The sequence below is a fragment of the Mytilus trossulus genome, chromosome 2, assembly GCF_036588685.1.
Source record: "Mytilus trossulus isolate FHL-02 chromosome 2, PNRI_Mtr1.1.1.hap1, whole genome shotgun sequence".
NCBI classification, from domain to species: domain Eukaryota; kingdom Metazoa; phylum Mollusca; class Bivalvia; order Mytilida; family Mytilidae; genus Mytilus; species Mytilus trossulus.
In genome coordinates this window covers 22,893,323-22,919,447 of record NC_086374.1, presented here as the reverse complement: position 1 = coordinate 22,919,447, position 26,125 = coordinate 22,893,323, and the positions used below count along the sequence as shown (strand labels likewise).

Genomic DNA, 26,125 nt, shown 5'->3' with positions numbered 1-26,125 from the left:
TATTACTTGTGCAATAACTTATAGTATGGATTTTGTTATAAAAAAAGCATTGGTACACCCTATAGATTTTTTCTATTCAATGACCACATAATATTCATCTTTATGTTGTACTAGCTTTTACACCACTGTCCCTGATTAGGGGAGGATTGGGCACCAACTAGTATGCTAAAGTTGACCCAGTCACATTCTGTATGTGCCTATTTTCAAGTCAGGAGCCCGGATTCAGTGGTTGTAGTTTTTAACTGTGTTACTAAGTTTTCTCGTTCACTATTTTGTGGATAAATTAGACAGTTAGTTTTCTCTTTTGAATTTTTTTACGTTACTAAGTGGTGTGGGTTTGAGTTATGGCTTTGGGAATTTTTTCTTTTAGCATTTATATAATAGGTGCAACTCCCTCTCTTTTCCTTTACACAAAAGAGAACCCAGACCTACATATTTTTAAAAGCTTTTTAACTGCTTCACATGGCGAAAAAAGAAGCTCAGAAACCATTGATGCAAATACAGATGTGTCTTCAGTTTAATTTTTCGACAAATACCCTTTTTAAAATCCTACAGCTTCTCCAATGCTGTACCTAACTTTTCCATAATCTAAAATTTCACAAAAGATACATAATTGGTGTTTCTTTTGGTGTCATCCATATTTTCACTAGATCCAATTTCTAACTTGAGTCAATTTCTATTATCAGAACAACCATAACTGGCATGCGTGTTTCAGTTACATGTCCTGTCACCACTGATCTTGGTATTTTTGTATTTTATAAGTAAGTTTTATCATGAGGTCATTAAATAAAAAGAAATATTGTGCATCAATGTTGTTTTTTTAATACTTGTAAAGTATATATATTGCTTTTTGTCAAAAAAACCTAAATCATTAAAAATTGAGCCCTCAAATGCCCTAGATTAAAAATATCCCTATATCAAAAACAGAAACTAGTATATTTCGTTCAGAAAAATTCAACATGCATATTATAACTTATTGTACAAGTTACAGAAACAAAACCAACCGAAAGCAGAACTGCCTCAACGGCCTAAGCGTTTTGTTTACGTGACGAAGAACAATTTTCTAGGTCCATACCACAAGTTAAATAATAAGATCTACGAGCCATCTTCTGGATTGGTCCTGGACAGATTTATTTTAGTTTAAACAATATTTTATTCAAAAGGTGCATGAAATATAATAATAAAATATAAATACAGGGATTCGGAAACAAGAAGAACTTATATAAATCCGTCTCCCTTTTATTTTCATATTTCATTTAATGTTATCTGTTATTATCCCCTTTCAATTCCTTGTTATCAGTTTTTCACCAAATCAATTCACTGTTTTGCTGTTATGGGGACCCCAGGGCTTCCAAAATTTTTCTGAGCCAGCCGGACATTTTATATCTGATCCGAATTTTAATCCCCAAGACTAAGTCACAAAAGGCAATTATGGTAATCAGATGGCCATCCCAATGATTGACATTAGATTAAAAACGATATTAAACTTTACTTTGATATGAATTTGATGTTCTGACATAAACTGTTAAAATGGGCATTGCATCATTCAAAGTGTGCACATCAGCGTGCTCATATCTGCATTAGACTCTTTAATTGTGCATAATGACGTTGTCAAGAACTTTATTTTCGTTTTTAAAGTCACATTTTTCAAAACCGGATGTTGACTTGACAATGGTAAAACATGGACCATAAACGGATACGTAAAATCCGTGTACGTTTACATAGCACGACTGAGCAAAGAAGCTCTTTCCACGTTATTTCTTCAACAAAATACTTGAAATGAACATTAGGTACAGGTATCAATGATAGTTTTAGAATTTTGAAGAAATGTAGGATGCATAATTGAATTTCCCACCTCTGCACATGCGCACACATGTTCTTGTTCATACAACGTAGTTCTGACGATTTTTTCATGTAAAACCTTTTTAAATGTTTCAAGAAATCAAGTTTATAAATGAATTTATTATAAATTTGATCTTTTTGGACTAAATCAATTAGATACAAACCGCTGAAATGTACGAAAGTAATTGTGAATGGACAGATTAATTTATACGATGTCCGGTACTAAAATTAGTTTACCTGTCACCTGAACAGGTAGTTTTCAGCTGTCCAACAACTAATTAGCCGTGATTAAAATTAGAAAGTATTGAAGTAAGGGTTGTTTTGATAGTAATTAATCAACATGTCACTTTTATGACCGGAAATGTATGGCTGTTAAAGGCAAAATGTTGGGTCAAAAAGATCGTGAATTATATTAAAATGACCGAAAAAGCCTTGAAAACTAAAAAGTATATGACCGTTTCATGCTTTTCCCAGCCGGTCTTTTACCGGACATTATACAAATAACCGGAATATATGACCGTTTTGGAAGCCCTGGGGGACCCCCCTTGCCCCCCCCCCCCCCCCCTTTGCAAGTTACTGAATTTTATTTTTTGTCTCTCAATGAAACATTGATGCAATGAAAAAAAAATTAACTCCTGGACTCTTACCTCAGTGTCCCACTTTCAATTATTTCCTTCATTCAGTAGAATTAATACAATATTTCATTATTTCAGTAAAGCCAAACATAATAGATAGTGATTCACATGGTCCAGATAGTAGAAATCCAAATGTTATACTTCATGATAATATAACCTTGACCTGTCCTGTGGAAGGAGATCCCCTTCCTTCAATCACGTGGTACAAAGATGGCCAACAGATTGATGAGGATTATTATACTATATCAGATGATGGTTTGATGTTGACCATAACCGATACAAGGATTAGGGATGATGGAAGATTTAAATGTGTAGCTAGAAATGTAGCAGGAGAGACAGATGTAACCTTTGACCTCAATGTTCATGGTAATATATGTTTTGGTTAATAAAATCATCAATTAAGGATATAATTACCAGGAACTGGAAGACAAGAATTTACACTTTATCTTTTACCAGTATACTGTCAGAAATTTTATCAATAAGAGGTATGAGATATTTAAATAGTTTATACAGCAGAGAGATAAACAAGCTCTCAATGATGATATTGTTGTATCGGACACCAGAAGAGTAACAGAATTTTTTTCACATGCGAAATAAACAGTTTTTATTTGACTGAGAAATAACAGTATCAAATAAAAACAATGTAATGATTTTATATATTCTTACATGACCATGTATGAACTTTGCCTTCACAATTTTCTCATACTACAAATCAGACTTCACAAAAATTTTGGAATCAAGCTTCAATTGAACATTCTTTACTGTGCCATGTATGTCTTCATCAATTGGTAATCAACTTTCGTTTACTGAATATGTATAGTGAAGTTTCAATAGGGAAAATTCAAATTGTTGTTTTCAATTTAAGGTTAGTGAAGTTTAGCAATATAGCTGAATGTCTTCAAATTTGAGAAAAATTGACATCATTTCAGTCAAGTTAAAGTATATTTTATTGTTTTTTGGCAGTTCCACCATATGTTGACACCACAGCAGCATCACCTGATCACATGACACCCATACAGAACACACCATTGGTCATAAATTGTCCAATTAGTGGTGTTCCAACACCCAATATCACATGGTACAAAGATGGGGAGGTTATTTCAACCAGTAGTCATGTGACTATTTCAACAAATGGAAGGAGACTCACTGTGACAGAAACAAAGGTAGACGACTCTGGGAGTTACAAGTGTGTTGGAGAGAATACAGCTGGGAAGGAAGAAAAAACTTTTATTGTAAAAGTTAATGGTAGGATCAATGTTAATTAATTGTAGAATACATATTCAGCTTAGTTTGGTCAGTGAACTAGTGTGAGCTTTTACTCATTTGTTGTGTAGACTTTTTCAGAAATTGTATGCTCCAAAATTGAACAGCTTATTGAAACAAAACTTGGCTTTGCTAGCATCCACAAAGTTTAGTGAAAATATAAATGTGTGATGAACTGATTGAACATGGCAACCCTATTACTGAAAGTAATAATAAAACATGAAGATAAAAATGGCTGAACCAATTGAAACCAAGCAAGATAAGAGATGTTCATGTGGAGGTCTGTTAAAGTGTGATTTATTCTTTAAAATTTTTTAAAAGAACGTTTGTGAGGCAAAAGATAAGAAAGAAACGCTATGGGAAATTATATTTTGAATTCATTTCGTACAGGTGAAAGAAAATGAAATTTCATTTTGGTATTTACCATATGTAATGACTTTGATTCTGATGACAATTTTGGCTATTGTGACAGAGTGCATCCAAAGACGTCGTTTAGACCCATACCTGTCTGTCTTACAGTGTTAGCTTGATACTTTTACATAGGAACATGTGAAGTAATAAGATATTAATAATGTTTCAGTTCCTCCAACTATTGAGAACCCAAGAGAAGTAGAAAGACCAGAAGTCATACATGGAAAATCATTAAGAATGAGATGTCCTGCCAATGGTATTCCTCCACCCAAAATAACATGGTTTATAAATAATAAAGCTATAAGAAATAACACTGAGAGGTTGTCCCTCTTGGAGGATGGATGGACATTAGAGATCAGTAATATACAGGAAACAGATGCCAAGAGATATATCTGTAAAGCTGAAAACATGGCTGGGCAGAGTGAAAAGAATTTTGATGTCAATGTGTTATGTAAGATGATATACAAATATCTTATTTCCTAATTATAACCTTTTTTTTGTGTTCTAGTGCTTTTTCTTGACAAAATCTGAAAATAAGTCCGTGTAGGTGAAATTGTCACTTGTCTTCTTTTAGGATTTATTGCATATAAATGATTCTTGTTTTACACTTTTTTATGTTTGAGGAAAAAACTTATAAGATAGAGAGAAACTTTAAACAGATTTTTTTTTCCGGCAATACAAGATAAAAAAAAAGAGATTTTAGTCATTAGTTTTAAGGTGTGAGGTCAAGGTAAAATTAACTTAAAATATAGATTTTTTACGAGACAAATTTACTATGCAATAAAGAAAAGAATAATACCTAATTAGAAGCGCTCTAGTAGACTCTTCCCATATATATGTGGATTTGTTTACATCTTCTGTTGATCATTTAAATTAATCCATTACTTATTTAACTTACAAAACAGCATTTAACATTAATATATATTTTTTGCAGTGCCTTCACAGATTATCAAGGACAGATTGGAGAGGAACCATAAAGTGATACTGAATAACCCATTTACTCTTGCCTGTCCTGTACAGGGAAATCCCCTGCCTGCTATCACATGGTATAAAAATGGCCAAGCCATCAACTTTACAAATAGTCAGTCATATCAGGTCAACTCTGAGGGGAGGGAATTATATATTTTGTCTTCAAGTGAAAGAGACACAGCTGTATTTAGATGTCAAGCTTCAAACAAAGCTGGGGATGATCATATAGATTTCAGTGTCAAAGTTTTGTGTAAGTTCTTACAACATAAAATATTAAGAGTTTGTAAATTGTCTCCATATTTAATTGTCTTTTAAAAATCAAAAGAAAGGTGAGTGTAGTTACAAAAATTATAGATTTCTCTGAATTGAATACAAGATAAACAGTTCACCTGTTCAGTAATTTAAACCTGCACTTCTTTGCTCTTTCTTAAAAAAGTAATTATTAAGTGCTGTTGTTATTCTTTATCAAGAAAAAAGATCAAATAGTGTTATCATTTTGCTATATTATGACAGTATCTGCCAGAGTCAATATGACAGGGATTGACACCAGACCCAAAGTTATATCTGGTGACCCTCTGACCTTGATATGTCCTGGTGTAGGCATACCTATACCTAATATTACTTGGTATAAGGATGGTAGTGTGTTGTCAGAGGATACTGAGCAGCTAACCATTGATGTTGTTGATGTTAGAGATGCAGGCATGTACAAGTGTGTAGTTCAAAATGAGGCTGGACAGTCAGAGGTCGAATTTAATGTTAAAGTTCAAGGTTAGTATTTTAAAAAAATGTATGAAACTTTTAAATATACATGTACTCCTTGGAAAACACTTCACTGACTAAAGTTGTATCTTTTACTAGAAATGAAACACAAAGGTTTAATTCTTTTATAAATATGTTTCTGTTTTTACACTGATGGCATTTATTTCATACAAAAATATTCCATCAGGGTGGATAGGATTAAACTAGTACCTTAATATATGTCTTGCATGTTCATAGAATAAAGAATGTTGTTTATAGAGAACAAAATCCCTAGAAAATTTGAAACTTTCCAGCCAGAATAAACATGTGGTTAAGAATGATGTTTAATAAAAATGAGAAGATGTGGTATGAGTGCCAATGAGACAACTCACTATCCAAGCCACAATGTGTAAAAAGTAAACAATTTTAGGTCAAAATACAACCTTCAACAATGAGCCTTTGATCACATCCAATTATTATCAAACATCAATATTGATTATCCTCTACCCAGTAAAATTTGGACCAATGATATATGAAAAACTTAATTTTTAGCCTGAAAAAAATCTTTTTGGTTTCGTTCTGTAGCCTACAAAAAGCTTGAACATTGGATGTTTTAAAAGGTGTAATACCACCAAATGATAGTATGACACATCTGGTTGCATAGGTAAAAGGTCCGGGGGAAAAAAATTCCCTTGAATTTTACAGTTGTAGGAAATAAATCCTACATTTCATTGCAGTAAAAAAATTCTGAGTCATAAACCTATATCTTGGGTGTTTCAAAGCACCATTATTTGTTTATTTGGTGTTTCTATAGAATACTGTGGAAACTTGAGGTCACATGTTTACTAAAGCTTGACTGGGAAAAAAGGTATGCAAATTTGATTGGTTAAATTCCAGCGATGGTTATTTTATTTTATACAATGAAATATGATGGGAAATTTTTGTTTATAGTATTGGACATGATAAAGCTTTACTCATGCCTATTTTTTCTTTATTTAAGAGAAAGATGAATTCTGCACATTTTTTTTAAAAGTGCTAAATTATCAAAGACTAATAGTGGAAAACCAATGGTGGTATTACACTGTATTGCTATTTCATGTTGTTTTTACATTAGACATTTGATGTAGATTGTAATCATCGGAAGCATTAAACAAAAGTACATGGAGGAATGATTTTATAATAAAACGTGAATTTTAGATGTCTCCTTGCACTAATAAGATCTTGTACATACTGTGGGTTTTCCATTTTACCCAAAATAAATGTATGTTACACATACGTACAAAACAATGTATTTTCATCATCATTTGAACATCATAAACATAGATACCCAATACATTCTTAAAAAAATTGTAAAATCAATTTAAGAAAGAGTCTTGAACTGAAGTTAAGAATAATGTCATTTCTAAAGTAATAACACTATTGCAGTTCCACCTAATATTGATGACGAAGGAATTGATAAGAATCCTGAAGTAGTGACAGGTGACCCTCATACACTGAATTGTCCTGCAAGAGGTAGACCACCACCTGATATCACATGGTATAAAAATGGACAAATAATTGACTTCACATCAGATTCCAACCTTGAATTGAAGTCTAGGGGGAGACAACTCTATTTTAAAGAAGTTCAATTTAAGGATGATGGTGTATATAAATGCTTGGCTGTGAATGAAGCTGGAAGTGTTGAACAGGAATATGATCTGGATGTATTAGGTATGTTAATGGATATTTTTTATAGGTAAGTAAATGATTTGGTTTTTAGTAAGTATGATAATGGTTTGGTTACTATAATTTATAAACCTAAGATTTTAGACAGTCTTGTTAGTGAAAAAGAAAGAGAAGAAGAGATTATAAAAAAATGAGGTGATGGATGTGTCTGGATTTGGCCTACTGCCTCTCAATTTTGATAATGTTTAGAGGTTGTTGTTTTTTTGTACACAAATCTTTGAAATTTGTTGATTATGTGCCATCAAAAAAACACCCAATAAGTGCATTCAAAGACCACTAAAAAAAAAAAGAATCATTAACCTTGCCTCACTAAAACATTTTGCCTATGTTTTTCATTTTAGACAAACCTCAACAAAAATGAAAAAAAGTTCTCATCAAATAAGTATTTGTTTTTTTATTGAATTTTAAAGTTTTAGTGATAAACTCATAACATTTAAATATCTGTACTTTCAGTACCTCCGTTTATTGATGATTCAGCTAATAATGACATTACCAAAGTAATATCAGGTGATACAACAGTACTGAATTGTCCTGCATCTGGTACCCCTGTTCCTGTTATTGAATGGTTTAAAAATGGCTGGTTACTGGTTAACAATAACAATATACTAACAGAGGACAATGGGAGAAAACTTAAGATTATAAATACTAGAGTGGAAGACTCAGGGAACTATACATGTACAGCAACAAATACTGCAGGGAAATCAGAACAAGACATGACTCTGCTTGTGCTTGGTATTAATTACAGGATAAACTATATTTTTCCACTTTAATCTTCAATAAATATGCTAATAAGATGAAAGAAAGTATTTAAGAAATGCAAATACAAAAGATATGATCATATATGAAATAGTTATTTTCTTATTTAATAAACTCAGCTTTAAAGTTAAAGGAAAAAAATGGTAAATCAAGTGAAGAGAATGTATGATCATTAAATAAAATTATGCTTGAGTCTGAATAATACCATTTTGTATTAACAAGTACAAGTTAATATATATATATATGATTCCTTACAGTTCCACCTACCATTGATGAGTCCAATGTCATCTATAGCCCTAAAGTACGTGTGAACCGTACTGTACTGTTAGACTGTCCTATAGAGGGTGTACCATTACCTGATGTCACATGGTTGGTAAACGACATCCCATTGGTGGAGAGTGAAAGGCATCAGCTACTTCGTGATAATAGACAAGTGAAGATTACAAAAGCTCAAATTGGTGACAGTGGCACTTATACATGTCAGGCAGTGAACGAAGCAGGAAGTCTAAATAAAGACTTTAGACTGACTGTGCAGTGTAAGTATTTCTACATGATGATTAGCCTAATGCTGAAGTTCTCATACATTAGATAAATTTGATTTATTTATCAAAACATCAAACTGGGTTTACCATGTGGAAAATTAAAAATCTATTGAAAAGTCTGTTACATTTGAATCAACTTTTTGAAGTTGAAAATTAGCAATGTAGTCCTGATTGACATTTTACTGTAGAAGTCCACTGTATATATATCCCACATTGTCCCAGATCTAGACATGGTAAAAAAAGACAGGATGTGTCCAGTTAACTGATTGAACTTTCAGTTTCCACTTCCTGTGAACTATTTGCTACTCAAGCTGCTTGCATATAAAGATAGTAACAATAAACTAATGGTCTTTAGACATTATTTAACTATTTTAAGTTAATTGATTTTATTTATCAATATTAAATAAAGATTAGTTTACTTTTTGTAACAGTGTCTTGAATATATTTTGTTACACAGTGCAAGATGTAAATACATATAGGTAAATCTTTACAGTGCCAGCTGCAATAGATAGAGGTAATCTACAGACAGAGTTCTCCATCATAGAGAACCAGACAGTATTTATAGAATGTCCTGTGTCAGGGTCTCCTACACCTTCCATTATTTGGTCAAAAGACAAGATACCACTATTTGACTCTCTGTTACACGATTTAAAGGTGCTGAATCAAGACCTGAGGTTAGTGGTCAGTAATGCCAAAGTGGAGGATGCTGGGAAATATACATGTAAAGCTACCAATGTGGCTGGATCGGACAAACAGCATTTCAACCTAGAAGTCAGAGGTAGATCATTATTCATTTGTAATAAAATTGAGAATGGAAATGGAGATTATGTCAAAGAGACAATAACCAGACCAAAGAGCAGACATCAGCCAAATGCCACCAGAAGGTGGTGCTCAGCTGGCATCTAAATAGAATTTAATATTAATTAGATGACACTTAAAATTTATCTTAACCATGAACACATAAAATAAAAGGAAAATGTATTTGGTAACTTAATGAAACTTTGTATTTTTAAAAGCAATTGTTTTATAAAACATTTTTTTTATTTATAATTAAAATGAATTAAAATACTGATCAGAGCAAAGGTAGGAATTTAAATTAGGATTTTGATCCTAGCAATGCACCGTACCTTATTTCCCAAGGTTATGATGATGATGATACATATAAGCATTTGATGATACACAAGAAGATATGGTTTGATTACCAATGAGACAACTCTCCACCAGAGACCAAATGATGTAGAAATTAAAAACTTAAAGGCATTGTCTGGCCTTCAATAATGAGTAAAACATACATCTTACGTAGTAAGCTTTAAAAGGCCCTAAAATGAAAAATGTAAAACAAAAAAACTTAATAGTCTAATTTATGTACAAAACAATAAATTAAAAAGAAATATGATGTGCAGCAACCACCTCTGAAATATTCTTCTTCTACCTATTTATGGTGACTTGAAAAACTCCGGTATCACTCAGATTACAATTCTACCTTGACTGGTAAGTTTGTATTTAGCCTATGAAATACTTATTTAGCCTTGAGAATTGAAAGGTCAGTTTCCCATTCATACAATAGATCTGAAGTTGATAAATTTGGCTTCATGCCATTTACCTTGTCCAAAATTAAGGTCACTTTATTGTTATTGTGATATTGTTAAAGTACAAAAGAACCCTATATTCTGACCAATACTTAAAACTGTGCATCTTGATTTAATTGTTAAAAATCTGTTAATGTTGCATTTTAGGTTTTTTTTAAGGCCTTTAAATTGCATATTTCTTTACATGGTAGTTTTTTTTAGATATAAAAAAAAGTATCTGCTTGACTGTTATAGAAATAGACTATGCTTGCAGGTTATCTATTGCACTGTCTTGTTTTTAGTTTACACCAAATCTGACATATTATTATTCAGTTGCAAAATATTTTAAATGAGACCTGATAATTTTTTCTATCTTTAAATGTGCATTGAACAATGTTGAAGGTTAAAAAATCATAAGATAAACTAGAATGAAGAAAACATCTTGGTCCCAAAAAACATCATCAACCAGGATATAAAATTCCAAATATTAATTTATCATTGTTTATTATACTAATATCAGTTGAAATCTCAAGCCACTGTTTTTCATGTTGACAATGTAGGTCATGTCCCAACAGAAAATCAATAAATATGACATTACAATGTACTCTTAGCACAAACACATAAGGTCACTGTGAAATATACAACTAGGGCAAGAAACTATCAGTTATATCAAACCAGTTTTACTAGATGTTTAGTTTAAAACCAGTTTGACTAGATGTGTCCTATATATTGACAATGTAAATGACATGAGGACCTGTAAGGTTTTTTTTTAATATCTGTATTCTTTAAATTTTTATGGCATTTTCATTTTAATATGTTTAATAGCCTTAAAAATAACTCTCATTCTGTAAAATGTTCATGAAAATGATTTTACTATATAGTCTTTCTGTTACAAGATTATTTATCAATTATGTACATTGATCATTATATTATAAACAGCATTGCATTACAGTTACTAAAGTTACCTTTTCAAGTTATTTTGCGCATTTATTCCCCATACTTTTGCAACGCAGAATTCTCTATATTTTATTTTTCATTTTCTCGTTTCTCTATTTTTTTGTTGCTATTACATGTATTCTCTATTCTGTAAACCCCAATCTGACCCTCATAGGTAAACTTCTATTGTATGAATGGGATAAACTGACCTTTCAATTCTCAAGGCTAAATAAGTATTTTATAGGCTAAATACAAACTTACCTGTCAAGGTAGAAATGTAATCTGAGTGATACCGGCGTTTCTCAAGTCACCATAATAGAAAAAAAACTGAACACTACCTGTGCTCATAATTAGATATCTAATGGTTAAGCCCCCTTATTAAATAGATACTTTATTATCGAACAGTACCCCCAGTAATGGATGGACAGAGAACAGTAACAAAGTCATCAGTCATTGTCAGGAATCCTGTAAACTTACAATGTCTTGTCAATGGTATACCAAGACCAGATGTCACATGGCTGAAGGATTATAAACCACTAGATCTGTCTGAAAGCCCACACATCAGGATAATGACAGAAGGGCAGGTATTTCTGTCAGTTTCTTTTCCATCAATGTTTATTTTGGGGTAAAATCATTCTTTTATAATATGTTGGTGGATGTAAAAATTTGAAAATTAAGGCCAACAAAAGATTGCAGAAAATTTACAGGTTTTAATTTTGAAGTCACGATTTACCTGACAGATTATTTTGGCAAATGTGCATGAATGGTTTGTAGGGTAAAAGTGTCAATTGATTAGGGGAAACCAGCTGAAACATAACAGTCACTTTACGATAAAGAAGCAAAAGAAAAAAGAATATATAAACATTTTTTTTTATTTAGAAAAATGACATCCAATATTGAATTTACATATATTATGAGAGTGAATACTTCTCTTAAAAGCCAGAAGATTGATAAACATTATGCAATTCAGTACAAACCATACAAGCTTATTAAGGACATTTGTGTTCTCTGTAACACTGAAATTCCATGAATAGCCTTACCCAGGAAATTTGTATTTTAGGAAACACATAAGATACCTTCGTTGACCTTTATCCCACACAATCCTTAAAAAAATAGTACCCCATGAATAATGCAGTAATGAAAAAAACTCCTTGAAACTCTTAAGCTATGAGAAAGTCATACACATGTGCATGAATTTATGGTATTTATTTTGGGTTTTCCATTGTCAAGTAATGGGATGACTGCACCTGCAGGGAAACTTTAATATTTGAAAAAAAAAATGTTCTGATATTGTGATTGCAGTAATACATTAGTGTTAAATTATATTTAAAAGTTTACTTGGATGTTTTGTTTTAACAGGTTCTTCAGTTTATTGGTAGTCAAGTTGATGACAAAGGAAGATATACATGTAGAGCAAATAACTCAGCTGGTATAGCAGAAAAATACTTTGATCTAACTGTTCTTGGTGAGTATTGATCTCAGAGTATAGAACTCAGTGAAATACTTTGATCTATCTGTTCTTGGTGAGTACTGAACTCAGAAAAATACTTCGATCTATCTGTTCTTGGTGAGTACTGAACTCAGAAAAATACTTTGATCTTACTGTTCTTGGTGAGTACTGAACTCAGAAAAATACTTCGATCTATCTGTTCTTGGTGAGTACTGAACTCAGAAAAATACTTCGATCTATCTGTTCTTGGTGAGTACTGATCTAAGAGTATAGAACTCAGTGAAATACTTTGATCTATCTGTTCTTGGTGAGTACTGAACTCAGAAAAATACTTCGATCTATCTGTTCTTGGTGAGTACTGAACTCAGAAAAATACTTCGATCTATCTGTTCTTGGTGAGTACTGAACTCAGAAAAATACTTTGATCTTACTGTTCTTGGTGAGTACTGAACTCAGAGAAATACTTTGATCTAACTGTTCTCAGTAAGTATTGAACTCAGCATTAAAATCGAATAGAGTCAAATAACTGGTATTTCAGAGAAATATTTTGATATAACTGTCCTTTTTGAGTGTTGTACTCAGCATTAAAATCAAGTAGAGCAACTACTCTGCTGGTATATCCAAGAAATAATTTTATCTTGCTGTCTTTATGAGTATTGAACTCAAAATTAGACTCAAATAGAGCAGCTAACTCAGCTGGTTTATCAGAGAAATACTTTGAACTTAGCATTCTTGGTGAGTATTGAACTCACCACAAGACTCGAGTAAAGCAAATAACTTAGTTGATTTTATAAAGTCATACTGTGATTGAAATTTTCTTATTTAGTAATAAACTCAATACATGTAGAGCATAAATTTTATGGGAAAAAGGCTGATTCCATTTTGAGACAACACTTTGTACGCACTTTTATTGAGCAGTTCTTATAGAGTATTAACCTCAAAACAACATGTAAAGCAAATAACTCTGCTTGTTTTCTAACTATTCCAGATGAGTAACACACTAAAAACAAGAATAATAAATAAATTTCCTGAGAAAGTTTTATCTAACTTTTTATGCTACTGCTGTAGAGTGGGGGGCCCATATTCGCCGGGGACACAATTTTGCCGTTTTATGATTTTGAGGTGTAAACACTTCAAAGGATGGCTGAAATTGAAGAAATATGTTGATAAATTATAATTTTATAACAAATATGATTATTTTTTAAACCTAAACTAAATTAAGGCACTTATTGCAAAAGATCCGAAAAACGGACAAAGATTTTCGGTCAATTTCCTGAATGAAAAACAGGATTTTCAAAGATTTTTTCTTTAGTAATTTTTGACGGATTGGCCTAAACTTCTGTTTTTTACACCTTTGAAATGTCTGCTGTTCATCTATAATGAAATTTATTTTATAAATATTATATAAAGCTGCAGTTATTTGGTTTTAAATAGATGTGTAAAAACGGTGAATATGTGTCCCCCATTGACAAAACTTTAGGAAATTTCAAACACCCTTTAATCTAACTTTACAGATGATTATTTTCAAACAAACACGTTTTCAAGCTTGGGAATGTTTTGCATTTGAAGTTATCTTCATAAAGAATTATCAGTTTACTTCAAAAACACATAGACCTGAACATAAACTGTAGAAAACATGGAAAGATGTGGCGAAAATGAGCACCCCACTCTAGGCAATGGGGGCTCTTACTTTTAAGTTTGATTCATTCTAATTTTTAAAATTTATACACCATGCTAAGAACTACTATGTAGGCAGAGTTCAAATTTGGGCAGTGCAACATTTACTGTTCTATATGTTCTATAGTTATGCCCCTTTTAACTTGGAACATTGCATAGCTTGAGCGGTTAGATTTGTGTCCTCAGACACTTCTTTTATTTTGATGAGGATTTCTCAACTTACAATATATATATTCCTGATGCATGAACCTAAAAATAGGAAGTATGTTGTGTGACGGATAATACAAATACATGGAATATGTTTGATATTACAGTTCCACCAAAAGTGAATGGTTCTGATTCTATACAGAAGCAGGAAGTAACAATAAATCATCAACATGTCCTGGATTGTCCTGCCAGTGGTGTTCCACCTCCAAAAATAACATGGAAATATCGTGGGGATGTCATACCAGAATATGGTTCTCCATCTCACAGGATCTTGAATAATGGGAGACAACTTTTGTTTATTAATACCCAGTTGTATGATGCAGGATTCTATAGTTGTATCATCAGTAATGAAGCAGGAAACACAAGTCTGGATTACCAGGTTGAAGTTCAAGGTTTGTTGCAGATATATTGTCAGTAATGTTGCAGGGAACATAAGTAATGATGTATGTCTGTGTGCTAATTTTCGAGATATTAGCCATTAAAATTGTGGCTGGAAAATGTTCTCTTGACTTTTCATAGCTTTATCATTGACAAGTTTAAAGTTTCAAAAACTATTAAAAATTAACAAAGATTTTATAAGACTTTTACAGATGGCTTTTAATTATATACGTAAAAGATAGATAAAAAGAAAATTGGGGGTTAGTGGGCAAAACTTTCCAAGTCATTCAAATGGCCAAAACCAGAGGATTTCAAAAATCAGACAATAGTTCCAAAACATGACAAGCGAATATTCTTAATTTAAAGGAATAAGAGGCATATCCATCCTGTGCATTTTTTCCAAATTTAATGTAGACTAGATCGGTCAACATTTCAGTGATTTCAATGCACCTTGCTGTAATTTATAAAATGATGTATCAGATATGTATATGCTTTTTCAGTGCCACCTACCATTAGAGAAGGACAAAGACATGTTGCCAGTGTTGTTGACACAAGAGTAAGGTTGCCTTGTGAATCAGATGGCCTACCCAAACCAGTTATTACATGGGAAAAGAATGGTCAACCATTCCCCACTACTGGATTACGTCATACCATGCAGGAGCAAGGAACTATAGAATTTGTATCAGTCCAATTAGAGGATGCTGGAGATTATACCTGTCATGCTTCTAACCCAGCTGGGAATGCTACGAGACATGTCAGTCTGGCTGTACAGGGTAAGCTATTAAGGCTAATTAATAACAATTTTAAAAGTTCTTCATTAATTTATTGAAGTTTTTTTTATGTCAACGTATAGCTACAAATTCCAAATTGCAATATTTGGCTAACAAAGAAATGGAAATAGAATAAAAGTAATGGTTGATAGTCCTCCAATTTTTACCAATTTCAAATAATTTTATATTAGATATAGATTAGTCATTGATTCGTATGAATATATTAACGTTAAATGAATAATCTATTGATTTTGTTTATCTTCAGTAACGCCAAAGATGAGAAATCAGGATCCTATTGAATTATCTGTTGTGGTTGGACAAAGTGTAGAACTACCTTGTGATGTAGAAGCTTACCCCCCACCAAGAATAATGTGGCAGAAAGGAGCTTCCATACTTGCAGAGTATCCAGAGACTATCCAGTCATCTAATCCTAGTATGCATATCTCTTGCTGTATGGTCTGGATAATTTAACAAATTAGGACTATAAACACATAACACATGGATGATTTTGATGACCCTGTCACCTTGAGATCTCCCTTCTGTCCTGTTATGCTTAAATTATCAGACAACATTTTACATGAGTTATTTCCTTACAGTGATATTGTTTGCCTTGAATTAGTGGAGAATAAAGGCTTTTTCCTCTGGAGAAGAATCCCAATTTGAAAAAAAAATGGTTTAAAATTATTCCCAAAGGGACAACTTTTTTCCCAAACAGTGCAGTTTCAGCAGGAATTGTGCATGAATAAAGACTGAAAAACACTCATTTAAACAATTTTCTTGCCTAAAATGACTATATGTACACATTTGAGTGTCTATTTATGTATCATCACTGACAAAGTGGGGTCTTATTTTAAAGCAGGGTTTGACTCTTGAAAATGGGTCTGTAAATTGAAGTTTCAATCAAATTCATGGCTTATTTTAAATTTCCCAATTTGAAGAAAATGATGCATATTTTCCTAATAAAAAAAGGGTAGAGGTAGTTTTGAAAAAAGCCAACAATATCACTGCCTTAAATGACAAGTTTTACCATTTTTTTTGCATTTAATTATAGGCAATGTATCACAAGTTGTACTCTTATTCCAGCCATGCAGGATTGGATTTCATCAAAACTTCACATTTTTTGGTATTGATAAAATGAAATTTCCTTTTAATTTGAAAAAAAACCCTGGTGTGTCTTCCCAGGGTGTCTTAAAAATAGTCAGATTTAAGTTATTTTTTTCACATGTTGTACTTGAGTTTTCTTGGATCAGTTTACTGAATAATTTACACTATTGTTGGAGATGGTAAACACAAGACACCATTTGATTTTAAACAAAATTATTTCTTATATATCTTTATCTTTCCAGAATCACAGAATTTTAACTGTCAGAATATAAGAATATGATTAAAAGTATATTAAATGGATACACTACACTTTCTTTCTGCTCAAATATTTAAAAAAAAATATGTTTCTTGTGATGTCACTTTTGTGATAAAAAAATTTCAGGTTTCAGAATAATCAGCATGGTATAACATAGTAGTTTGACTGTAGCAATGTAAAATAGCCATCTTGATGTTAAAATGACAAGGCTTTTCTACACGTTAAACTTATACATGGATATGATTTTAGATTACCAGATAATAGATAATTCCACCCTGAGAATGTTGAAGACTGATGTCAGTGACTCAGGAATATACATATGTATAGCACGTAACAATGCTGGCACAGCTATTGGTCAAGTCAGGTTACAAGTATCAGGTAGGTACATATACAAAGGTTCAATGTGGGTGGATAAGGGAAAGATGTATGAAGAAGACATAATTGCAGAAAAAAAATATACAAAGGAAAACTTAATAATATTGTGCCCTGTAAATTCACCTTTTATCATAGCAAAATCCAAAATTATCAAGTGACATAATTTTTTAAGTTTAAAACTCATTAGGTGTTTGTTAAAGTTAACAGGATAAGAACACCAGTGCCAACCTTGTATGAAATCTTTTAATCAATAAAAAAGTTCTTTTCATTCAACAGTATGGCAATAATTTTACATGTTACAAGATGTTCACAGTTGATCAAGTCTTAACTTATATATCTATCAACTAGTTATGTGGTAATTGGTATTGCAAATTTAAGTACTGTTAATTTATTGAAATACAAATATTGTTTTTAAAAAAGATAAAAAAGATCTCGTTGAGTAATTTGTTGAATTTTCCACTAGTTTAATTTAAAAGAAGTTTAATGCATGCTTAGTAACTGATTACTATTTGCCTTGATCTTTCTATTGCAAATTTTCAATATCTACATCAGTGATAGTGGATTTTCTTAGTAGAGTTAAAAGAGATATATAATCTTTAAGCCTATGTCATTGACATTTCTAGGAATATAGCCATAAACAGATTACCAATGGTCTACCTCAAAGATCTTTCTCGTCTTTTAAGAACCATAGATGATGTATAATTATCACATGTATCCACTATAAGTTTGTATCTGTGCATATTATTTCATCCTGATTATCTTTTAGTGCCTCCAAAGATATCATCCAGTAGGACAGTATTCACAGTAGCACAAGGTCGAGATATTGTTTTACTGTGTAATAATATTGGTACTCCAGAACCAAAGATAACATGGGAGAAAGATGGTATTGAAATATCTAATGCTGATTACCATTATAGAGTGCTGAGATCAGGTCAACTAGCTATACCATATTCTAGGTAAGGTCATTAACATGGCATTAACCTCTGTCGTCTCATGGTAGAGTGGTTGATTCCAGTGGGACAGGTTGTGGCTTTGATCATCAGACCAGACAAACCAAAGACTAAAATTTGTACTTGTAGCTTCACTGCTTATAAGCAGTTGGCATTTAGGAGTTAGTTCAAAAACTGGTCAGCACAATGATTGCAAACTGTTACTGTGAACTAATAAAACATTCAATATCCAGTCAAGCTTATTGGTCTTGTACAAAGCATGGTTCATATTCATATCACATTGGCCTGAATATGCATATTATTTGCCTCCGACTAATCTATACATTTTGATTGCTGTCTACCATTGCTTCTCAGATTATGATGACTAGATTTATTGTGTTCCAATTAAGGACATTTATACCGCTGACGTCTACTGTTATAGAGTGGTCAGATCAATGACTTTCCTTGTAGAATGGCAAGATCAGCAGGACTCCTAGCAATAACAATAACGAGATTTTATAAGATCCAAGATCAGAATTACAACTTCAATATCATTATTTTATGATATAAAGTCTTTAAGATGGGGCGAATTATGGTATACCGTTGTCCGTCTGTCTGTCCGCACTTCGGACAATAACTCAAAAACACTTTCACCAATTTCCATGAAACTTTAGTGAATTGTTTATATCTATTGACGTAAAATCCGTTTCATTTTTTTTTTAATTTCAGATTTTAAGTTTTGGATTTATGGTGCTTTATTCATACAAAAGGGGGGTTTTCACCACTTCGGACCACAACTCAAAAAGGCTTACCAATGTCCATGAAACTTTGGTGAATTGTTTATATCTATTGATGTAAGCTCCCTTTCAATTTTTATAAATTTCAGATTTTAATTTTTGGATTTATGGGGCTTTATTCATAAAAAAAGGGGGATTTTTAACACTTCGGACAATAACTCAAAAAGGCTTTCACCAATGTCCATGAAACTTTGGTGAATTGTTTATATCTATTGATGTAAGCTCCCTTTTAATTTTTATAAATTTCAGATTTTACATTTCCGTCTTATGAATTTTTATGCTTAAAAAAGGGGGGATTTTCCAATTTTGGGACAATAACTAACACTTTCACAAAATGTTATGCAACTTTGATAAATTGTTTATATCTATTGACATAGGCTATCTTTGTTATCAGCATAAAATGATGTGATTCTGTAATATTTAGAATAACTTAGTCTATTTTATCTCATCTTTAACTTTTATATAATGTATATGCCTTTATAAATATAAAAGGTACTTGGTACTCAGAAAGTATGGGATGTATGGATGAAAAATTAAGACAACAAACGTAGTTAAATTTGAGGTAGCCTTAATAGTGCCAATTTTTTTGTGCATTTTTATTTATTAGGGGGGGGGGGGGTATTTGATGCAGCCCTTTATTATCTTGTGCCAAAGGCATATATATTCAGATTTTTAAAAGACAGGAATTCATCAAATTAAATAAAAGGGTTGAAATTAAAATATGTTAATTTTGTTTTTAGACCGGAAGATGCAGGAACTTACACCTGTAAAGCTGTGAACAAAGCCGGAGAAGACAGTTTACAGATGGAATTGGTAGTTCAAGGTACTATTGTAAATTTACTTGCTCATATTACAATTGTCCATCCACAAAACAGTATTTTCAATTCAGATTTATTATTGTTTAAATCTAATTTATTTAAACAAAGGGCTTAGATAAACTTTAGGATTAGCCTTAATAGATTCAATACAAGATGGATCAAATAAACATTGGCTTTTACATATACAGTCAAACCTGATTAAACCGGACCCTGAATAAACCGGATTCCTGTTCATTCCGGCCGAAAATAAATGTCCCATATTTTTCCATACAGTCTTTGTTAAAATACCCTTTGTAAACCGGACCTTGTGTATTCCGAATTCCGGTCTAATTATGAAGTCCCAATACTCTTAATTACATTAATTATTACCTGTCAAAACCGGTTTGTCTAATAAATTTCAATGATCGATATGCAATTAAAACATAATTGATTATCAATTAGTCAAGTGTCAAACTGTGAACCTACATTCGTTGTAGTAGTGAGCTGTATTATTTATTAAAACATTATAAACAAGTAAACGAAAAAACACACTGAATATAATTCGGATTGAACTTACGTTTTAACTTGGATAAACCAATTAAAATCGCGGAGTAAGAAATTCACATCGTGATTTCGAAATCATGGGTTCCCTGTTGTGAACCCCTAAACAAATGACCTTGATAATGAAAAATACCCGGATGACAACAATCAATGGATATTGTACACTGTACAACAACGTTTCGAAAGTGATGAAATTACGTTTGATAATATCTGGCTTTTTAATCGACCATTCCAACATTTCAAATTATTGATCATGGGAAGAAAACGAAACTCTCGTCTCACAATCCAAACAACGCGAGCATTATGATGCAAATGCAAACAATGAAAACGAAGTGAAAGTATTTTAATTTATCAGATATAATTTATGATCAGAGAAAACTTTTACATGCAAAATGTCGGACGTCTCAAGTCATGAACTTCCGGTCAAAACGGAAACCTGAATAAACCGGCTCACTGTCTAAACCGGCCCTTTTTTCATAGTCCCGTAGCCGGCCGGTTTATACAGGTTTTACTGTAACATTAATTTATACATCATTTTACCTCTCACTGATTAAGGAGAGGCTATCTTTTTTCCTTTTTCAATCGATTAGATTATACATTTTACTTTATAATAGATTATCATTATGGATAACACACTTCACTTCATAAATAGTTATAGCTAATTTTCCCTCAGCCAGTGCATAACTTGTCATAAGTGAATTGAATGCTAAATACATCTTACTGGCAATCATTTTACCACATCTTATTTGGGTTATCTTTCGGACATTTTGTAACATTGTCTTAATACTGTTTTACTTTGATTTATCAATCTTTTGGAGTCTGTTAAGATCTTTAAAAATTTGGTTTCAGTACCTCCTACTATCAACAGAGATAGCAGCCTTCTAACATCTACAGTTGGAGAGTCATACAACATACCATGTGACACTAGCGGTATACCACCACCAGTGATAACATGGTTGAAGGATTCTAGACAGATTATCTTAGACAATACAAAATACACTGTTGATATCAATGGGACACTTGTAATTAAAGATCTACAGGTAATTATATCCCAACAATATGTGAAAATGGTATGATAAACTGGTATTTATATATCAAAGAAAATACAAAATACATAGTAGATCCCAATGAGACACTTGTAATCAAGTGAACAGATAATTTTTATTCCATGCAAAAGAGATACACAGTGGATCACAATGAGACACTTGTAATTAGTAGTGGACAAGTATTTATATTGCAGTTAAAAGAAATATTTTCAACATTAAATTAAATCAGTATAGCAGCTAATGTACACTTTTGTTTTCAATTTTTTTTAAATATCTAGTTTTATTAAAGGCAGGTGATACAGGAAGTTACACATGTATGGCCAGAAATGTTGCAGGACGTGATTTGTACGACAGAACGCTTAGAGTACAAGGTAAATTATTATATATGACCAATTACTTCAGAGTACAAGGTGAATTATCATCTAGTAATTTAAAAATTGAGAATTTTAATTAAATTTTAACATATTTTATTGTTGAGAATTAAAGGATTGAAACTTCTTTGAAATTTTATCGACAATAAAAGAGACGGTTGCTTTTTATTATTTCTGTAAGACAATTCTAAGATTGAGCAGAATTTAAGGCATTTAATAAAACTAGATGTTTAAATCACTTTTTGAAAGCTTTTTGTTGTCCCTATTCTTCTCTTGAGTCTTTGCAACCAACAATCAATCAATCAATCTCTTAAGCCTTTGAGTGTACTGTTACATAGTGGCAGGGACCTTTTTCTACTACATAGAAACCTTGTATAACCTTTTTTTGCAGTTTCAACCACTGTATTTTAAATTAATCCACCTGTTTTCTCATTGCTTATAGTTCCTCCATCAATCCGACAGTCACCTCTAAACAAGGAAGTAATTTTGAATGGAAGATTTATCTTGAAATGTGGTGCTACTGGAATCCCAGTACCTACTATAACATGGACAAGGAATGGGGAACCAGTCCAAAGTAAGTTTCGTTTTTGTAAATATATAAAATATTTTGATTAGACTACAGACTTGTAGATAGAGGTATTTACACTTGTATGTAAGTTTGTGCACTATCACTTGAAACAAGTAGACACAGAAAATTGCATCGCTATTCAAAGCATTTTGCACCATAATTGTTGCATGAAGTGAGAAGGTTATTGTGAAATGAAAAATAAACACCACAGAATTTATCAACAATATCCTTGACTGCAGCATCATAAAATGGATAATTGTCTTGTTTTGTTTAACATAAAAAGCATCACACAATGTCTTATTGTAGATTATGTATCTTCTACCATCTGGCATAGTAAAAAAGCAGCAAGCAATCAATCTCAAAATTCTATACTTCAATTTCTTTCTATCAGACGAAATTATTTTTCCATGCTCAACATGTACAAATTAATTTGCACAACTTAGCAGCTTGTAATTAACCTATGTGACCCATACTTTTTAGCTCACCTCGCCCAAAAGGGCCAGGTGAGCTTTTCTCATCATTTGTTGTCTACTTTATTTTGACAAATTATTTTTGAAAACCTTTAGATTCTAACAAAGATCCTGTATCTGCTGAAACACTTACTAAACATAATTGTGCAAGCTCCTATATACATCTTCAATCCAATTATGTTGAATATTTAAATCTTACAATTCTATTTGTAGATAGAGCCAGTTATCATGGAAGGAGTAGACTTATTATCAGGAATGCTATTGAACGTGATGCAGGAATGTACACATGTATTGCTAAGAATCCAGCTGGAATGGATACAGCTTCAGTGTCAGTAGTCATGAAAGGTTTGTACACATGTATTGTCAGGAATCCAGCTGGAATGGATTCAGTATCAGTGTCAGTAGTCATGAAAGGTTTGTACACATGTATTGTCAGGAATCCAGCTGGAATGGATTCAGTATCACAAGTCATGAAAGGTTTATACACATGTATTGTCAGGAATCCAGCTGGAATGAATACAGCTTCAGTGTCAGTAGTCATGAAAGGTTTGTACACATGTATTGTCAAGGATCCAGCTGGAATGGATACAGCTTCAGTATCAATAGTCATGCAAGGTTTGTACACATGTATTGCTAAGAATCCAGCTGGAATGGATACAGCTTCAGTATCAGTAGTCATGAAAGGTTTGTACACATGTATTGTCAAGGATCCAGCTGGAATGGATACAGCTTCAGTATCAATAGTCATGAAAGGTTTGTACACATGTATTGTCAAGGATCCAGCTGGAATGGATACAGCTTCAGTATCAATAGTCATGAAAGGTTTGTACACATGTATTGCTAAGAATCCAGCTGGAATGGATACAGCTTCAGTATCAGTAGTCATGAAAGGTTTGTACACATGTATTGTCAGGAATCTAGCTGGAATGGATACAGCTTCAGTATCAGTAGTAATGAAAGGTTTGTACACATGTATTGTCAGGAATCCAGCTGGAATGGACACAGCTTCAGTATCAATAGTCATGAAAGGTTTGTACACATGTATTGTCAGGAATCCAGCTGGAATGGACACAGCTTCAGTATAAGTAGTCATGAAAGGTTTGTACACATGTATTGTCAGGAATCCAGCTGGAATGGACACAGCTTCAGTATCAGTAGTCATGAATGGTTTGTACACATGTATTGTCAGGAATCCAACTGGAATGGATACAGCTTCAGTATTAGTAGTTATGAAAGGTTTGTACACTTGTATTGTCAGAAATCCTGCTGGAATGGACACAGCTTCAGTATCAGTAGTAATGAAAGGTTTGTACACATGTATTGTCAGGAATCCAGCTGGAATGGATACAGCTTCAGTATTAGTAGTTATGAAAGGTTTGTACACATGTATTGTCAGGAATCCAGCTGGAATGGATACGACTTGGGTATAAAGGTTTGATTTGAGTACACAGTTATCATCCTTTGATTCTCGTTGTCTACAAATATAGTCCATTGGGGACAGTGTTTTACTTGCCACTTTTTTTGTATACCCCTTCCAAATTAATTTCGCCATGTTTAATGCCTTAAATAGCAAGAAGGGGGGTGAAATGACACTGTAAAAAAATTTGAGTCATGAATTTTTAATAAAAGTAGTAATAAGGTCCAGCTGAAAAAGGCTAAAAATTAGCACTTTGGAAGCTGTCAAAAGATTTCAAGACCCTCTTAACATAAAATTGTCTATATTTTGAGTTAGAGCAGATGAAATTTTCTATAATTTTGATATAGTTTTATAATCAACATTAAGCAGCAATACATCATTAATCTAGAGCTGAGTTAAAAATGCTATCCTTCATCATTAAGTAATAAATCATATTGTATATCTAGTCAGAATAAGTAAAATAAACTACAAATTTGACCATTAAATGAATCTGTAATGCTACCCTAGTTTCTTATCAATTTTCTGAAGAGCTATAAAAAGAATAAAAATGCTGATTTTCCATATAAGCATACACCACTTTAGAATTTGCTCATCATTTGAAAGCTTCAAATATGAAAGAAACCATTATTTTTACTTTTTACTATAATGATCAGTTTGCAATCTTGCTGTTGTATTTCTTCTTCTCATTCACTTTAGGACTTTGTGATTCAATAGCTTATATAGGCAGGTGGGTAAAATATCGGCATAAAGGGACAACCCGTGGTAAAATCTAGATATTTTCAAGCCCCCATGAATTATTTCGATTCTAATAGGACAAATAAGGCAATTGTTTTGGATCAAAGCGCTCTAGGTAGAGGCCATTATTTGCCGTTCCCATAAATTAACGCACTTTTTGATTGGCGTAAAAGAACAGAGCAAACAGAATAAGTGACATGCTCAAACTATTCACCAAACTTATTTAGATAGATTTGGATGAATTTTCATGATAATGTACTTATATGTCTTCTATGTATAACAAAATGGGCTTATACCACATTTTAGCATCGTTTATGTACGTTTCGGTACCAAAAGCGTGTATTTTCCTGTAAAATGCTTAAATTATACCGTCATCATTTTATGACGTCGGGTACTTCATTCATAAAAATACATATGAAGTGGGAGTACGATCGGAACAGCCAATGCAATATATTCATAATTTACCACGGGTGTGTACTCGAAGCGTTTGAAGGACGTCATGTTAGAATCTTTAATAAATTCCTAATTATATATTGGCTTGGTCCATCTGCAGAGGCAGATCCAGACATTTTAAAAAGAGGGGGTTCCTAACCCAGGACAAGGGGAGGGGGATTCCAATTACATGTCCCCGTTCAAATGCATTGATCGTCCAAAAAAGGGATGTTCCAACCCTGGAACCCCCCTCTGGATCTGCGCCTGATCTGTATTGATTTTTATGCCCCACCTAAGATAGTAGAGGGACATTATGTTTTCTGGTCTGCGAGTCCATTCATTTTGCATTCCCTCCCTCTGTCTCCCATCAGGTTAAAGTTTATGGTCAAGATGGTTCTTG

General features: G+C 32.5%; 1 protein-coding gene across 6 annotated transcripts in view; it reads left to right on the top strand.

Moving 5' to 3' along the window:
- LOC134706762 (hemicentin-1-like) overlaps positions 1 to 26,125 on the top strand; it is a 107,052-nt gene that overhangs the window by 42,707 nt on the left and 38,220 nt on the right. For all 6 annotated transcript variants that reach the window (XR_010105656.1, XR_010105657.1, XM_063566024.1 and 3 more), the window contains 21 exons: positions 2,556 to 2,843; positions 3,441 to 3,722; positions 4,321 to 4,602; positions 5,086 to 5,370; positions 5,634 to 5,888; positions 7,284 to 7,568; positions 8,037 to 8,315; positions 8,597 to 8,875; positions 9,375 to 9,659; positions 11,791 to 11,969; positions 12,745 to 12,850; positions 14,827 to 15,111; positions 15,598 to 15,870; positions 16,133 to 16,300; positions 17,477 to 17,605; positions 18,369 to 18,558; positions 20,069 to 20,151; positions 21,536 to 21,726; positions 22,022 to 22,103; positions 22,546 to 22,677; positions 23,355 to 23,486. Coding sequence is in view for 4 of the 6 variants with exons in the window: in XM_063566024.1 (XP_063422094.1) it covers positions 2,556 to 2,843; positions 3,441 to 3,722; positions 4,321 to 4,602; positions 5,086 to 5,370; positions 5,634 to 5,888; positions 7,284 to 7,568; positions 8,037 to 8,315; positions 8,597 to 8,875; positions 9,375 to 9,659; positions 11,791 to 11,969; positions 12,745 to 12,850; positions 14,827 to 15,111; positions 15,598 to 15,870; positions 16,133 to 16,300; positions 17,477 to 17,605; positions 18,369 to 18,558; positions 20,069 to 20,151; positions 21,536 to 21,726; positions 22,022 to 22,103; positions 22,546 to 22,677; positions 23,355 to 23,486 (4,470 nt within the window). In the remaining 2 variants the exon portion in view is untranslated. The remainder of the gene's footprint in view (positions 1 to 2,555; positions 2,844 to 3,440; positions 3,723 to 4,320; positions 4,603 to 5,085; positions 5,371 to 5,633; positions 5,889 to 7,283; positions 7,569 to 8,036; positions 8,316 to 8,596; positions 8,876 to 9,374; positions 9,660 to 11,790; positions 11,970 to 12,744; positions 12,851 to 14,826; positions 15,112 to 15,597; positions 15,871 to 16,132; positions 16,301 to 17,476; positions 17,606 to 18,368; positions 18,559 to 20,068; positions 20,152 to 21,535; positions 21,727 to 22,021; positions 22,104 to 22,545; positions 22,678 to 23,354; positions 23,487 to 26,125) is intronic.